This window comes from Triticum dicoccoides, chromosome 3A, assembly GCF_002162155.2.
Source record: "Triticum dicoccoides isolate Atlit2015 ecotype Zavitan chromosome 3A, WEW_v2.0, whole genome shotgun sequence".
Taxonomy (NCBI): Eukaryota; Viridiplantae; Streptophyta; class Magnoliopsida; order Poales; family Poaceae; genus Triticum; species Triticum dicoccoides.
Window position 1 is genome coordinate 764,892,955 of NC_041384.1, and position 17,193 is coordinate 764,910,147.

The 17,193-nt window shown below is 43.6% G+C and overlaps 1 protein-coding gene and 1 pseudogene across 1 annotated transcript; both read right to left on the reverse strand.

Moving 5' to 3' along the window:
- Nucleotides 1-396: 396 nt before the first annotated feature.
- On the reverse strand, nucleotides 397-3,394 carry LOC119273742 (annotated as a pseudogene).
- Nucleotides 3,395-5,258: 1,864 nt separating this feature from the next.
- LOC119270808 (ABC transporter B family member 20-like) lies at nucleotides 5,259-16,020 on the reverse strand. The gene is made up of 11 exons (XM_037552865.1): nucleotides 15,870-16,020; nucleotides 12,772-12,826; nucleotides 12,510-12,685; nucleotides 11,988-12,188; nucleotides 11,553-11,812; nucleotides 11,156-11,466; nucleotides 10,825-11,045; nucleotides 10,384-10,724; nucleotides 8,643-9,421; nucleotides 8,170-8,411; nucleotides 5,259-7,159 (listed from the first exon to the last, which is right to left on the reverse strand). The coding sequence occupies exons 1-11, from the start codon at nucleotides 15,996-15,998 to the stop codon at nucleotides 5,930-5,932; spliced, it is 3,945 nt and encodes a 1,314-aa protein (XP_037408762.1). The 5' UTR covers nucleotides 15,999-16,020; the 3' UTR covers nucleotides 5,259-5,929.
- Between the last annotated feature and the right edge of the window lie 1,173 nt (nucleotides 16,021-17,193).

The window sequence follows — 17,193 nt, forward strand, 5'->3', positions numbered from 1 at the left end:
ATCCCGCATGGCAGTACCTCAGCACCATCAATGATCGCAAGACTTTGCGCTGATACTTATTCCTTCTTGTTTCCGTCTCGTGCTTGTCTGCCGTCGATGTTGGTGGTTCGACACTAACCTCTTGGCTTATGGAATTAAATTAGGTCTTGAAAATTAAAAACACCTAATACCCATGGTTTTTGGAGGTCTAATTAACTTTTAGGGATGGATTAAAGCTGGTCTAGCATCCAATCGATCCTCGTGTCTTCCATGTTCCAACCACAGCTGGTATGTACATGTACGATGAACTACTATAGCACAAAGTTCCAAGATCCAACCGTCGACACAGGTCAGCAAGACGGATCGAACCCCTGTTTATTTCGTTTTATCGAACCAACATGACAAATATAAGGTGAAAGTTTACAAAATCATCGTACAAACTGAACGGGGCATCGAGTCTGAAATTAAGCTGCTAGAAACAAATCAGCATAGAGTCTAAAATTAAGCTGCTAGGAACAAATCAAGCAGGGCAGCGAAGGATTAATAGGCAAACCAGCCAGCTGCAATAATTCATCATCATGGGCAAAATGCCCTACAAACTTGGTGGTTCCTGAATTGCCTGCCGGGAGCAAGAAGGGAATTCGGACATGAGCGGACAAACATAATGAGCGCTTCATCTCGTTCGCTGCGCAAGGAAGACGGATCAAACGTAGTGCTGTAGACCCTCGTCGTCCGATTCTTCATCGAAGCGGTCGAGTCGTAGACGTCGACGAAACTAATCTGCAGTTAGCTCCTCCCACCTGCAACGCCATTTGGAAGCACACACATGCATGCATGCAAATGGTTCAGTTGAGTGCATGTAACAGGACGAAGAAAGAAAACAGAGTTCGTACTTCATACTAATTAACATTGCAACCCAACAGGATAAGGATTAAGGAAACACACTAGCTAGGGAAAATGGTGAAAGAACAGTCGATTGGTTGTACCTGATGATGCTGCAGGAAAAGATGAATCGAGCCCTTGATCCACCTGAAAATGAAGAAGAAAAAAGTGGGGAAATGATTACTGAACACTATGAAAAGTAAGGAATGAAAAACACTAGTTGCAGAAATCCGGAGAGAGGAATGGGCACTTGGGAGCACTAGTTGCAGAAAACGGGAATTCAATCCTATTCAGTTTAGCTGCACATCAATAGATTTCTGAATGAATGAAGGAAGGAGATATTTCTAAATTCTGTTGATTTTAATGACGGGACGGGACGGTTGGGATGGTCTTCCGCTGCGGCCCTTAGAGCCGCATCTGCTTCCTCCACCACCTCATCGCTGGCTTCCCTATGCAAAAGGCAAACCCAGACTTCCTTGAGGGACGGGAGGTGCCCCATGCTCAAATCATTGTCGCCACGGACGATCCACCTAGCTGGGAACCACAAGTGAAGTCCTTTAAGCCTTGGTGCGGCTCCTCGTGGAAATTTAGATACCATGGAAGCAGCACACTTCAACACATGGAAATGCATCAGCAGTAACAACAGACTTTTCCATTTCCGTTACCACCAGCCCAGGTCGGGACCCATATCCATCAACGCTTAGACTGAGATGACGAAGCGGCAAGCTTCTACTTTCTCTTCCTCATCAATACCTATCGGCTGTATCATACTTCTGTTTACTAACTCATTGAAGTAGCTGTCACCGAGCTCATATAAGCTAGTCTCTTCTTCTTCACTATAAACGATACCTTCAGATATCCATTTCAATATCAGCTGGCGTCTCATAATCAGATGATCTTCTGGAAAGATACTGAGATACAATAAGCATGGCTTAAGATAAGAAGGTAGATCATAATAGCTGAATAATAATATCTTCTTCATCTCCTTTACATTGCGATCTTCTGTGAGTCCACGGCCAATGGAGTTGAGCACGGCATCCCAGTGGTCCTTTGTTTTCATCCGGTGATTATTAGCCAGAAGACTTGCTATAGTGATAATGGCTAATGGTATTCCGCCACATTTCTTCAAGATGTGTTGAGATACTTCCGACAACTCATGAGGACATCCTTCACTGGGAGAAAATACTCTTTTGCAGAAGAGCCTTCTTGAGACATCATCACAAAGAGGTTTCATTCTATAAATATCATCAGTAGAAGTGCAACATGCTTTAGCGACATTGACATTGCGGGTTGTCGTGATTAATCGACTTCCGAGACTCTTCTTGAAGAAAGAAAGCTTGATTATTTCCCATGATTCTTCATCCCATATGTCATCAATTATGATGAGATACCTATATTAATAATCAATAAATGAAGACAGATATAAGGTATTTTATAAGGAGAGACTACAGGTTATATTTACGGTAAAATGGACCATATTAAACCCCAAAAATTTACATGAAACACTGTAAACCTATAACTAACCAATTAAGTATGTGCTATTAGGATGTGTATAAACCAATACAACGTGGTTTTGAATTTACTAGATGAAACGGCTATCGATCTATAGCATGAAAAAAATGAGGCATACCTTTTGTCATTGAGGAATTCAATGAGTTTCTCTATGAGATGGCTTGCTTCTCGTGATACATTATATATCTTTGCATACTTGTCCTTGTCAAGCCCAAAAAGAATATCCTTCAATATTTTCTTTATGTCGGGATTCTGAGAAACCGACACAAAGGCATGACAATCAAATTTCACTTTGATCTTGTCATACACTGTTTTGGCAAGAGTCGTCTTGCCTAACCCGCCAAATCCAACAATTGAGACCGTCTTCAATGGATTATTCGACCAATCATCACCCTGAAGTAACATGTTGATCAACTCTTCTCGTGGTTCTTCGATGCCAATGAGCTCTGTCACATCTGTGTACATAGCCTTGATGCGAGGATCAATGCTAATACCAGGGCCGGTGTCTGGCGTCTCCACCTCGTACCTTTGGCGCTGCTCAGCCAACTGTTCAGCCTGAGCAACCGCTTGTTTTAGAGCATCGGAGATTCGATGGTGATCTTTACCCTTACTAAATAATCTGCCTGTCTTCTTGAGTAACTTCTTCACTCTGTTCTTCGGGTTGGAAGATCCATCATAGACGCGCACCATGAAGGTGTCGACGATGTCCTCCATGTGGTAGGCCAGGTCCCTCACCATTCCTGCCCAGATCTTGACCCCCTCGTCGAGCTGATCCGGCGGCACTTTGGCCACCTTGCCGAGGGCGGCATGCATCAGCTTCAGCTCCCTGTTGAGGGTGTCGATGCCTTTCCTCACGCGCTTCTCCAAGGTGAACTCGCCTCCCCAGCTTCGGGAGGAGGGGACGGATGGCCAGCATGGCGACCTCCATGGCTAGACCTCTATGGGTGTGAGATTGTGCTAGTGTTTTGGCAGTGTGAGCGGAACAAGGGATGCTCTCACAGTGTGCTATTCGTTTGCTGGTGTAGAGGAGAAAATGTGAAAGTGGGTTGAGATAGGTGTTTTGCCCTTGGTCTTGGGGTGTGGTAAAGATAGATTATTCATGTGATGCAGCACAGCTTTTAGGGTATTGGTAAAAGCGGTCATGCGCAGGCACGTGAGCTGTGTCTCTCCCTCTATACAAGAACACGCGACAATGGCCTTGGATGCTGCCTAGATTACTGGGTAGTCAGGTCGGCACTTAGTTGAATAGCACTAACTGCCAAATTGTGCAAACGGTAACATCACAGAGTAATCACAAAGATTACTACAACCGATGCACCATCACATGCACTGACAAGATAATTACTACTTGAATACTTCTTCTTTGAATACTGCTACCACCATCCTTGGATGAATCAAAGCTGCAGCTAGTTAAATGTAATGACACTATGTACGCTTTATCTGGTATGGTTAGTCCCTCCTATCTAAAAAAAGAGCACTTACGTTTTTCAGGTTCAAATTTGACCATCAATTTAACAAATAAAATGTAGATTATATACCAAAAGGTACACCATTTTTTATGAAACAAAATCGTATACCGTTAACTTTCTATCTGAAAACAATTTCAATAGTATTTATCTTAAGTTGCATGAATTGTGTACTGCTTTAAAAAAAACTTCTGATAAATTCATCTTCAATCATGGCAGTACAACGAACATCAAAAAAATAAAATTACATCCAGATCAGCAGACCACCTAGCGACGACTACAAGCACCGAAGCTAAGCCGAAGGCGCGTCACCATCATCGCCCCTTCCTCAATGGAGCCGGGCAAAACTTATTGCGGTAGATAGTCGGGAAGTCGTCGTGCTAAGGCCCCATAGGACCAGCGCACCAGAACAGCAACCGCTGCCGATGAAGAATAGCATTGATCGAAAGGATCCAACCTGAAGACACACAAATGTAGACGAATAATAACCACATCCGAGCAAATCCAGCAAAGACAGATCCACCGAAGACATGCCTCGACATGCCCACCGACAATACAAGACGCACCACTGGGACGGGGGATAGGCGGGAAGAACCTTATTCCATCTACAGGGAGCCGTTGCTAACTCATGTTCCTGAGCAGGACACAAACCCTAACAAAATCCAAAGAAACAGCTAAGAACGGAGACCTCCACCAGCAAGGGTTAGGATCCACTGCGCCACCTGGTTCCACATTATATGAACATATATTATTCGCACGTGTATGAACAATGTTTTCCAATCATTGAACATTCAACAGAAAAATGCCAAACTTCTAGAGAATCATGTATAACTTTCAGCAAAAAATCCAAACAAAAACTCGGGCGTCATGAAACTGAGATGAATTAGTGCTTGATCAAACAGGGCGACGTGAATTAGTGAAGTGGACGACACGTGGCACCACACCTGAATGAAGGGAAAAGAGGAGCAAGACCGTGGACGCGGTCATTCGTGTAAGAGCAAACATAGATATTGTTTTATGCATTTATAAAGTATAAGATATGTATAGTTTTTTTCATCAGTTTTAACATGGTCCCTCTTACCCCCTCTTTTCACATGAGAGGTACTTAATGTTTATATAAACTTGCCTTGAACCGTCAATTCTGTGTAATTTTTTATATATCACTACGGAAGCCGCTCCTGTGTCGTTCCCCGGGGCGGCATCGGGGCGTGACCCAGATCCGCTCGAGAAAGCCCCCGCCGCCGGCCTCGGCCTCGAGAAAGCCATTCAAAATAAACAAACAAATGTACGTAGCAGCAAATTCATATTTTTGTTTGCCTCAAATAAAATGTAACACCCTCTGCGGCTAAATAAAACAGGAAACTTATTTAGACCATAGAAACACACCCAGCAAAATTAAAAGGTTGGATATGTATGACAAACACGACGAAACAAAATTAAGAGGTTGAGTATGTATGATGAACATGATGAAACAAGATCAATGGTCCTAGGCTGTGCTAAGCTACCACCACAAACTAAACAATGCCATAAAAAAACAAAAAAGACAGTATCCGTCCCTCCACTACCTCTGTAATTACACCCCAGTGATCTGTTGCTCATCCTAAATGGGCAGAAGAGGTCAATTATCTCTAGTTCCAATCTGCGCCAAAGTAGGAACCCAATCTAACAATCATCAGTTACAAAAAGGGCATACATGAATGGATAGGTAGCACAGCCTGCACATGTCAATGTCTTAGAAGAAACTCCATGCTCGCTCGCCAAATCATGCGACGCTGGAGCCGATCGGATGTATCGAGTTCACGCTACAATGGTATTCCAGCTCCATCCACGCTCCGGCGTAATTTTCAAAATGACAAATACCAATAGAATTTCAGCCCCATCAAAGCCCCAGTAACATATAATCAATATTGAATACCATCTGCCAATCCTATTCTGTCAGACCACGCACGAATAGCTGTACCATGTCTTTGCAGTGACAGGAAGCTGCCTTCCATCCATGTTTGGGCCGCCGTTACCAGTCAGCAAAGCGGAACCGGTTAGCTTAATTCCATTGGGGTAAGGTAATGTACAAGATCTACCAGACCAATCATCTATATCAACCTACGCTGCCGGAACCCCTTGGTGAAGTGAGGCTGCATCAGCTTGATGTACAATCCATTCATCTGCACCAGCGAGTCGTGCGTCCCTTGCTCCACGATCTTGCCACCGTTCAGCACCACAATGTTGTCCACGTGCTTCATCATGGCCGCCCTGTGCGCGATAAGGATCGTCGTCTTGTTCCCCATGATCAACGTGTCAAGCGCCTCCTGCACCACCCTGCTGGACTCGGACTCGATGGCGGAGCTGGCTTCGTCGAGCAGCACAATGGGCGCGTTCTTCAGCACCACACGGGCGATGGCGATCCGCTGCTTCTGCCCAGGCGTCAGGTCCACTCCACGCATCCCCACGTGCGTGTCGTAGCCATGGGGCAGGCTGCTGATGAAATGATGGGCGTTTGCAATCCTGGCAGCCTCCTTCATCTCGGATTCTGTCGCATTGTGCCTGGCATATATGATGTTCTCTCTTATGGTTGTGGAGAATATGACAGGGTCCTGAGGAACTAGACCCATGTGGCTCCGCAGCCACCTCACATTGAACAGCTTCAGATCACGGCCATCCAGCAAAACTTGGCCAGCAGTGGGGTCATAGAACCGCTCGATCAAAGAAATGATCGTGCTCTTCCCTGACCCAGATACACCCACCACAGCGATAGTCTGTCCTCCATTGACTTTAAGGCTGAAATTACTCAAAACCATCATCTCGGGTCGAGTTGGGTAGCAAAAATCAATACTCCTGAACTCAATGCTCCCGTACACATTAGGCGGTTTCAGGCCACTGGCATCATCTGGATCAATCTTGGGTACTCGGTCAATAATTTCAAAGACTGAGGTCAGGGATTTCCGACGCTTGAGGATGTATGGCGCAAGGCCAAATGGCTCCACCAGTGCAAAGGTCGCAAAAGAGAAGACGATGTACTCTTTGAGTGCTGTTACCAGGCTGAGATGCCCAGCCTTCACAGCTACGGCTGTATACCACAGCAGAAGCGCATTGCAGGCGAAAAGAAGGAACTGAGAGAAGCCAAAGGCAAAGCCAATGCCCATCCCATGAACAAAGCTTTTTGTGAGAATACTTCCAAGCTGCAATCTGTAAAGCTCCATTATTTTGTTACCAGCACAGAATGCCACCACAGTATAGATATTCCTGACTGCATCTTCAAGAACTAAAGAAGCTTTCCTGTGCATCTCCTGAATTCCTCTAGAAAAGCCAGAAAGCCACATTTTCTGAAAAAAGAAAGGAAGAATCCGAGTATCAGCCCCATTGTACAGTTTAATAAGAGCTCAGTAAGAACTTACTCAAGAGTAATGCAACTATGGATTAAAACGTGTACTTGAACTTAAATGGGCCGGAAACAGAAAAGTAAAAGCAGTTAAAATAATTAACGATGATACTGTCTTAGTCTCCGAGACAGTAGACACACCAGTGACCATTTTGACTGCATAAGGTGGTATGCCGATTGAAATTAACTTTTTGTAAATGGTGATATGAATGAAAATATAGGTGGACTAGTATAGCGGCCTTAAAGTCCACCTATGTGGGAAAAAAATGTCCACCTATGTGAAAGATGTTATGCCGTTCCAGAGAAAATTTGGTCGACACAAAGCCAACTCTGTAATGTCATATTCTGCAACTCTGACTTCAGTTTTGAGTATACCATGTAGAAAAATATTTGTTTTTATATGGAACCAAGCTTTCATACATAGCTACTGCCAAATTAAGGATGACAGGGACATCTGCTAGTAAACTGCCTCAACAGAGCAGAAGTTGTACAGCTAAGGCAAGAACAGCAAGCCTGTGACACTAGGAAGCGCACTCATTGTTCAACAGAGCTGTGAAGTTCTTGTTCTAGAAATTTTGGTTATGTTGTGCATGTTATTGTTTTAGCAGCCCAGGTATGGCAGGGGATATTAGGAGGTTGCTTCACTTGGAAGTTGGAATGTTGTTAGAGAGATGCCATCAGGGCACTATCAAGTATTGCAATTGGCTGGTAACGAGAACACCAACAGATATATCAATATCATGAAAACATGATTCCAGTTTCGATGTAACTCGTACTTGGACACAGTTTGAACCTTACCAAGAAATAACTAAACAAATCATGTAAACTGTAACAGTGTAACATAACATAGACATTTAGTATAAAGATATATCCGTACATGCAAAACGGAAGCTTCAAAACAAATAGCCTTACAATTGTCAGGAATCAGAATGATGAAATTTGATGAGGGCTAACCTGTGCGACTGCAGAAATCACAAGGATAGGCAAGGTTGCAAGTGCAACAAGAGCAACCCGCCATTCTAGCAGCATACCAAGAAGAAGTGCCACAAAAATAGCTGATGTATCTTGGATGAATATAGAAAGCCTGTTGCTGAAAGCAGCACGAACAAAGGTTGCATCATTTGCAAGTCGCATTGACAAAATGTCCGCACTGTTCTCCTCATCATCAAACCATCCGACTTCATTGCGTAGAATTGCTGGAATGCAGTAAAGGGGCAGCAATCACAGATCAGTCTTGGGCAGTACAACGGCATTTTTTATACTAAATTACTAATACTAAGCTACGATGTTAGAACATTGTAGCATTATTCAATGCATTAGATATTGATGAGATGTGCTTCATGTAACGGGGATATTATGCCAAGAATATGTTATAAAAGGAGGGTTTGCACCATCAAGGACACAAGAACGAAACTTTCATTACATACCTGAAAACATCATCCTTCTTACACGCTCAGTCATTTTCTCTCCCATTATACCAAAATAGAAGTGTTGCAAGAAGTTAGCCAGCACAGTAATTATACCCATGCCAACAATGAATGAGCAGTACTTGTTCACTTCATCATGTACATCGCGGACACCTATTCTGTAGTATGCCACCAGTATTAAGGATATCGTATAAGCAAGAAGAGGATTAAATGAACCAAAGCAGGCAGCACCAGCACTCCCCAGCAGAGCATAAAAATACTCTGTGAGGCTAAGCTCAGCAAGCTTCCAAAATGATGGAGCCTTCATTTGATGCTTCTTTGATGGATCAGAACGAAAATTATCAAACATATCAAGAGTTCGGCTGAAAGTTTTCGAGTGGGAACGCTCATTTTTTGGATCAGAAGTCAATAATGGTGATATTGGTGATTCTGGATCTGAAGTATTTGAAGACTGTCGATGTAGGGGGACATCGATTTTGGGAAGATCAGGCAATTTCATTTCAAAACTATCCTGCCTTTTGATGGATGGAGCTCTCTCAGAAGGAACCATTGGTAGTCTGATTTCTGCCATTTGCTCTGAAGGAGGACTCTGAATGTTTGGCGACTCACGTGAGTTAGGGTTAGCATCAGAATTTCGAAATGCAAGAAAACCATGTGTTTTCTGAAGTGAAGGTGATTTTGACATGATAGGAGAAGATGACTCCTGGAAGCTGTGACTTGCTGACGAATCCCGTTCAATTTGGAAGGAGCTGGGCTCTTTGTAGTTTCTCATAGGTGTCCTGAAACAGTTTAGGAGAAAACAAGTGCTTTGATCAGCAGACAAAACCAATAAACACTTCAAAGGACAAACAAAACCTAACAGATCTATGAAATCAGTATTGTATTATGCCAGTTGCTGCAGACATGACAAACAAACATTTTATGCCAGCGGAGCAAAGTAAATTGTTAAGACCTTATAGTAGGCATATACAAGGAACTGAGCGACATCAATTTGAAGCTAATAGCATAATAAATAATTCAGAGCTTACAGAAGGTAAGGTATGTCAAGGAACTGAAACTGTTTCACTGAAACCCCAACATATGTTGTGTGTGAAATAAGCATTCAGAAGTAACAGCTCTTCTGCAAGCTAAGAGGCAGTTACACATATTGCTTGACACAAACAGCTCAATCAAAATATACATGTACATAACTTAGATATTTCACTTTCATCATGCAGGTCACGTGTATGAAAATAAAATTTGTACAATATCAAATGCACAGATGAGTGAGCCCAGAGGAATCAGAACAATTTGCACCTTAACATCATCCGTCCAAGATTACCATATAATATTAAAACAGAATGCCACTATTCTTTGTTCGGTATACAGAAACTAAGAGATAGATGTTACAAACAAATAAAGCAGCTAGAATGAGGAAATATCACCGTTCCGTTGGACATAAACAAATCAGACAATATAACACAATAAAGTAGGCACAAAATACTAAAGGGACTAATAAACCAGGACGGAGGTAGTAAAAAAGTAAAGATGCGACAAAGTAGCCATGTTGAAATGTAATAGTGGCAGTCGCGTACATAAGCAGATTTATTTTTTATCATATTTCTACATCAACATAGGAACTCAAATCAAAATAAAACGACAGCTGTTCACCAAAGAAGAATCAGGAAAGTTTGCACAAACATAAAATTATACTTCCAAGGAAGTAGCGGATCACTAGTTGCATATGAGATGATGCACTGACCTCTTCGGAAGTTTTGCTGCTTCTTCACACTTAAGAAGTTCAGCATAAAGACCATCAAGATTTAACAATTCTTCGTGTGTCCCCATCTCAACAAGTTGGCCTTCCTCCATCACTGCTATATAATCAGCATTCCTGATAAGGCTGAGACGTCTGGCTATAATGATAGTAGACCTCCCGAGCATCAAAACATCTAGTGCTTCCTGAACAGCTTTCTCAGCCTCAAAATCAAGAGCACCAGTAACCTCATCCAGCAAAAGAATTGATGGATTTGAGAGCACAGCACGAGCAATGGAGAGCTTTATCTTTTGTTCCTCAGTCAGCGAAAGCCCAGCACGGCCAACCTATTTCATATTAGTTTGAATTAAACAACATGTCAGAACTGTAAAAATAAATAAAGAAATTCTCGTTCCAGCAACTTCTAAGATAAAAGCAGCAAGGTACCTGGGTTTCATATCCTTTTTCTAGCGAACTGATGAAAGTATGTGCATGAGCTGTTTTGGCTGCCTCCTCAATCTGGTCAGTTGTAGCAGATCTTCCATATGCGATATTTTCCCGAATGCTCAAGCTCAACAATGCTGGTTCTTGGGTCACAAGTCCTATTTGGCTTCTTAACCACTCTAGCTTCAAGTTCTTTATATTTTCCCCATCCAAAAGTACTTCACCTGTGACACATAACAACGAGTAAACCATAAGCATAGTTGAGGTGACAAGATAATAGAAAAAATAGCTTGCAACTAATAATACCTAAGGAACCCAAAGAAAACTATAATACCTAAGGTTGGGTCATAGAATCGCTCCATGAGAGGTATTATGCTGCTTTTTCCTGAACCATTTCTGCCAACAAGAGCAACAGTCTTTCTAGCAGGTACAGTAAGGTAGAAGCCACTTAAGATGGGGATTTCTGGGCGGGAGAGATAACTGAAGTAGACATTACGAAACTCAATGTTGCCTTGTACTGAATTTAAGGTACGACCATCCTGGTTTACAGTAGAAGTTGAACGGCTTATCATTTCATAGAGTCTGTATGCAGCTATACGCCCTTGCTCGAAGGAATAGAAGTTCGTTGCTGCTTGATTGAGTCCACTACAAATAATTAAGAGCACAGGGTAAGATGATCATTAGTGCAGAAGTGTAGAAATAAGGAAATCTCTGACAATTAACATGCTTACAGTCCACTCAGAATAATAGCAAACAGGGCAACTACAATTTCACCACCATTGGCTCTTCCATGCAAAATAAGGAATCTCCCGACCCAAAGTTGTAAGGCACAGGAACATATGGCGAGCCCATATGTAAATCCGAGACCAAGACCTTGCACCAGACTTATCAGAATCCCATAGCGCAGAGTCGCTTGAAGCGAAGTAGCATAAGAATACTTTGCCAGGGTCTCATTTGTGAAGGAGTACAAAGTCCTAATGTATAAGATTGCCTGCAAAACAAGCACTGCTCAGCTGGATATACAACTTCATTTACAGTGGTTGATGGATGCAACTCTGAAAACCAAGCATGCTTTATTTTGCAACTAAAGTGACCCAGCCAACAATATCAATAGAAACAATTGACAGGTTTTATTTTCTTATCGGTTCACAGGCAAGTTAATATACCTGTTCAGCAATGCTTGCTGCCTCGCCATACGCATCCTGAATATTTTCTGCCAGCCTATGGAGAAATATGTTTGATATTCCTCCTGCAGCAACAATGAAGGGTCCAGTAGCCAATGTCAAAAGAGCTATTTGCCAACAGTTCACCAAACCAATGACAAGTCCACCAAAAAATGTAGCCATATTGTGGATGTAGTTTCCAACCTAAAAATAACACAATTCAAAACAATTCAATGGACCGTACAACAGCAATATAAAATACAAAATGAACCATAGACCATATATAAGATAATACATAGCAGTTCGGTAGACCATATAAGATAATACATAACAGTTCGGTAGACCATATGGCGAAACAGACAATCAAGCATGCAATTTATTATCCACAGTTAAGAAGGTTAATCATAAGACTGAATGAACCTTATAACAGCAAGATAAACTATAGAATGGTTCAATAGACTATAGAGCAGATATGTAACACAATTCATTATCAATAATTAAGAAGGTTCAGCAATGAAAACTCACTTTCTCGCTCAGGGCAGACTGAATGAGCAAGACATCACTCAGCACTTGACTAACAATATCACCATTGTTTCCATAGGTATCAAAGAAACTCATGTCTTGGTTTAACAAGACTTGGACATACTTTGACCTTATCACTGCTGTCTGCCTTTCCCCAGTCAAAATCCAGCACGAAACCTCTGTAAATACAGCAGACTTAATGAAATTTGCAAAATGTACAAGGACCATTTAGTGATTTTGATAAGTTGATGCAGACTCATCTTACCTATCCATCCAGCAAAGAACACACCAATGGCTATATAGAGGAAGTATAAAGCATGCTGCAGAGCCAACAACAAAAAGGGTGACTTGTAAAACACAAAGACAAATAATCTGGTAGAGAAAAACTATTATAGGCAGACAGCAAGACAAGTGAACGATACACAAACATTTTCTGGGACAAAAGACAGCTAATATGCAGTATTTACACGTAGCGTGGCAAATTACAAAATTGATAAGTGAGCGCTAACATCTGTACAGAAAAGCATGACAAAGTTACAAGTTTCCCATAGACCGGTATGCAAAGGTTCATGCAAACGAAATTTCAAGCATGAACTTGTAAAGATTCACGAGAGTGGTTCTCTTCTTCCATATGGATTTGTAGAAAGCGTGGTTTGCATTCAAATTCACATACAAACAAGTGAAATAGAAAATTAATCAGGTAAACATAAGTAGAAAATCATAATAGCAAGTTGGGGCTCCAAATTGAGATGGTATGAGCTCAGCACAATAATGCAGTAAGAACAATTACAGAGCATAGTCAGATCATATTGGATTGAAATAAATAGCATTACTTAAACAGATGTGCCTATCATTTTTGGAAAACCATAAAAATAAATTATCAAAAGAGAAAGATATGCAGCCAGCCTCGCACAGCAAGCATGTCGGACGTCATGATCTGGTTGGAGAAGAGCCATCCAGATTGTGGTTGACACGAACTTTGGTGTATCCATTGAATTGTATGTGGAAAGCAACAAGTACTACTTTCACGTCGTCTAGCCCAAAGGAGAACATATGCGCTTGGCCGCTACTGAGTGGGGTGACCGGTTGAGCGTGCAGGCCTCAAATGGTTAAATCTACTTAAACGGTCATCCTAACTAAATTCCTTTGTCGGTATTCCATCCAGATAAAATGCTATAATTCCCTTCCTTTAAAGCAAACACATGCAGCACATTCAACCCCAGCAAATGGAATAAGTATGATGACAATAATCTTGGCATGAATAAATAACTACTGCTTACCAAACAGCAGAACATCAATTATAATCTATATTAACAGTACATATCGATTATAACTTATATTGACAGTAGCACCTAAAAAGAACAGTACAGGAATCGAACAGCACATTTTCACATTCAGTCCTAAGCACGTGATTTAAGCAGATTTCTCCGTAGCATCATCTTCAGGAATTGAAAACTATAAAAATGTATTATCAGAACAAATGAAAGATATGCGGCCAGCCATGCACAGCGAGCATGTCGGACATCAAGATCTGGTTGGAAAAGAGCCATCCAGATCTGGCTGGACGTCATTGAATTGTATGCGTAAAGCAACAAGTACTACTTTTGGGACCTCGTGTACGCCTTACCCCTTACGTGTCGTCTAGCCCAAACAAGAACCCATGAGCTTGGCCGCTACCGAGCACAGTGCGAGCACATGGCCCCCAAATGGCTAACCCTATTAAATAGTGATCCCGAACTAAATTCTCTTATCGGTATCTCATCCACCAAATGGTTTGACCCTACTTAAACGGTCATCCTAACTAAACTCCCTTGTCGGTGTTCCATCCCGACAAAATTATACAAACTATAATCCCCTTCCTATAAAGCAACCCATGCAGTGCATCCAACCCCAGCAAATTGTGATGGCAACAATCTCGTAAAACAATGTAAGTAGCAGGCATGAGTAAAGAAGTATGACTTGGCAAACATCAGAACGTCATCGATTTACAATTTGTATGAACAGTGCACCAGGACTTGAACAGCCACATCCAGTCCTAGGCACTTGATTTAAGCAGACTTCTCCTAACATCAGAACATTGATTATAATTTATATGAACAGTACACCAGGACTAAGACAGCACATCTTCACATTCAGTCCTAAGCACTTGACTGAAGCAAATTTCTCCCTAGGATCATCTCCTCTTCTGTTTGAGCAAATTGGGCAGAACTAGAACGAAACTAGCACAAATGTTCTAAGAGAACCCAGATTGCTAACTACACCCAGGTACTGCAGGAAAACCATAAATAAATACTAGCATTACTTGAACAGATGCATCTATCACTTTTGGAAAACCATAAAAATGTATTATCAGAACTAATGAAAGATATGCGGCTAGTCACGCACAGCGAGCATGTCGGACGTCATGATCTGGTAGGAAAAGAGCCATCCAGATCTGGCAGGACATCATTACTTAAACATTGATTATAATTTATATGAACAGTACGCCAGGACTAAGACAGCACATCTTCACATTCAGTCCTAAGCACTTGATTGAAGCAAATTTCTCCCTAGGATCATCTCCTCTTCTGTTTGAGCAAATTAGGCAGAAATAGAACGAAACTAGCACAAATGTTCTAAGAGAACCCAGATTGCCAACTACACCCAGGTACTGCAGGAAAACCATAAATATATAGCATTACTTAAACAGATGCATCTATCACTTTTTGAAAACCATAAAAATGCATTCTCAGAACTAATGAAAGATATGCAGCTAGTTAAGCACAGCCAGCATGTCGGACGTCACGGTCTGGTTGGAAAAGTGCCATCCTGATCTGGCAGGACATCATTGAATTATTATGCGGAAAGCGACAAGTAGGACACAGGCCTCAATTGGCTAACCCTGCTTAAATGGTCATCCTGAACTAGATTCTCTTGTCGGCACCCCGTCCACAAAACGTCTTAACCCTACTTAAACGGTCGTCGTAACGAAATTCCTTTGTCGGTATTTCCATCCAGAAAAAATGCTACAAATTATAATCCCCTTCCTATAAAGCAACCCATCCAACCGACAAATTATGACACCAATAATCTCGTCAAGCTAAGCAGCGCGCATGAGTAAAGAAGTGTTAGTTGCCAAACATCAGAACATCACATCATCGACTACAATTTACATCTACAGTACACCAGGACTCCAACAGCAACTGACAGTAGCAAATCTCTCCATAGGATCATCTCCTCTTCTGTTTGAGCAAGTTAGGCGGAAGTATCACAAATGTTGTAACCGAATCCAGTACCCAGCTAGCTACCGAAACATGGAGCCGGCATGGCAGTGAGAGTGAGATCTGCGGCTGCTGCGGGGGGGAAGACGGGGCGTGCGCGCACCTGCTTGATGTCGCGGAAGAGCTGGTCGGTGTGGCGGCCGTGGAGGGAGTTGATGGCGCGGCCGAAGAGGTGGAGGTAGACGACGAGCGCGACCCCGTGGGCGGCGGCCGCGGCGCCGCCCGCGGCCATGAGCGCCCAGTCGAGGCGGTCGGCGCAGGCGAAGAGGCGCTTGAAGGGCACGGCCGCGGGCGGGGGCTCGGGGTCTTCGCCCTCGGCCCCCTCGTCGCCGTCCTCGGGGCCCGCGCCGTCGGGGTGGCGGGGCGGGTCCCCGACGCCGAATGCGTCGGCGGCGTAGGGCGAGGGCGACTCCGGCGGCTCGGAGGTCTCGGAGACGGGCGTGAGCGGCTGCACGTGCGGCGGGGACCAGCCGAACAGCCCCCGCGACACCATGGCCGGCTAGGGTTCGGGCTGGGCGAGTCCGTGCCGGGTGGCTGGCCAACGGCTACTGGGTGAGCGGCGGCGGTGGCGGCGGGGGATTTGAATGGGGCGGGTGGTGGTGGGCGGTCGGTCAAACGGGAGGGGCGGGGGGAGATGCTGGCGGAATGAATGGCGAGGGCGACGGGGGCTTCGGGTTCCCTGTTCCTGTTGGAGGCCTCAGTGACATCTTTGAGCCAACGCTGCAGCGCCGTAGGGAGGCGGGAGTCGGAGATGTAGCTGCAGCGCCGTAGGGAGGCATGCCACAGCTACATCCTGGAGGAGTTCCAGCTGCAAGTGGCCCTCTGCTCCACGTTGATCTACAACACTCTGCACGGCCAACGGCAGCGACTACTTCGGCGACAAGTACTCCCTCCGTCCGGAAATACTTGTCCTCAAAATGAATAGAGGGTCCTCAGGTTATGATTACTGTGAGTTGGCTGGGCTTGCATACAAATAAAGTAGAGGGTCCACCAGCGGCTGAGATGGCGTGAGCATGTTTCACCGACGGCTGCGATGGCATGTGAGCTCTGCCTTTGCTGCTGGAGTAGATTCCAGCACTAGAGCCACACAGCTCCTCCAGCACACATACTACATACATATACAAGATACAACCCTCATATGCTTCAGATTACACTACGGAATAGATCGATCGATCGATCGAGTTCGGCACGGAACCAAGATGAAGATCCGCCAACCCGTTCAAAACCAAGTCCAGCACCAGGGAAGGGAAGGGGGCTGCCACCAAAACAGACGGGCAAATTCTCTGGTCAGGCCCGCCTCAGCTATTAACTCACACTCAATTATCGACACAACAGGTGTCACAAGGGAATCGGAATTGAATCGATTCAACTGAATCCAAGGAAACATGCACAGTTAACCGACACCGAATTGTCGATGACGCGAGGAT

Coding starts and splice junctions, on each gene's coding strand:
- LOC119270808 (XM_037552865.1), bottom strand. CDS start 15,998: ATGGCCGCGGGCGGCGCCGCGGCCGCCGCCCACGGGGTCGCGCTCGTC. Junction 12,827..15,869: donor TCTTCCGCGACATCAAGCAG/GTGCGCGCACGC, acceptor TTGGCTCTGCAG/CATGCTTTATACTTCCTCTA. Junction 8,412..8,642: donor AAGAAGGATGATGTTTTCAG/GTATGTAATGAA, acceptor ACTGCATTCCAG/CAATTCTACGCAATGAAGTC.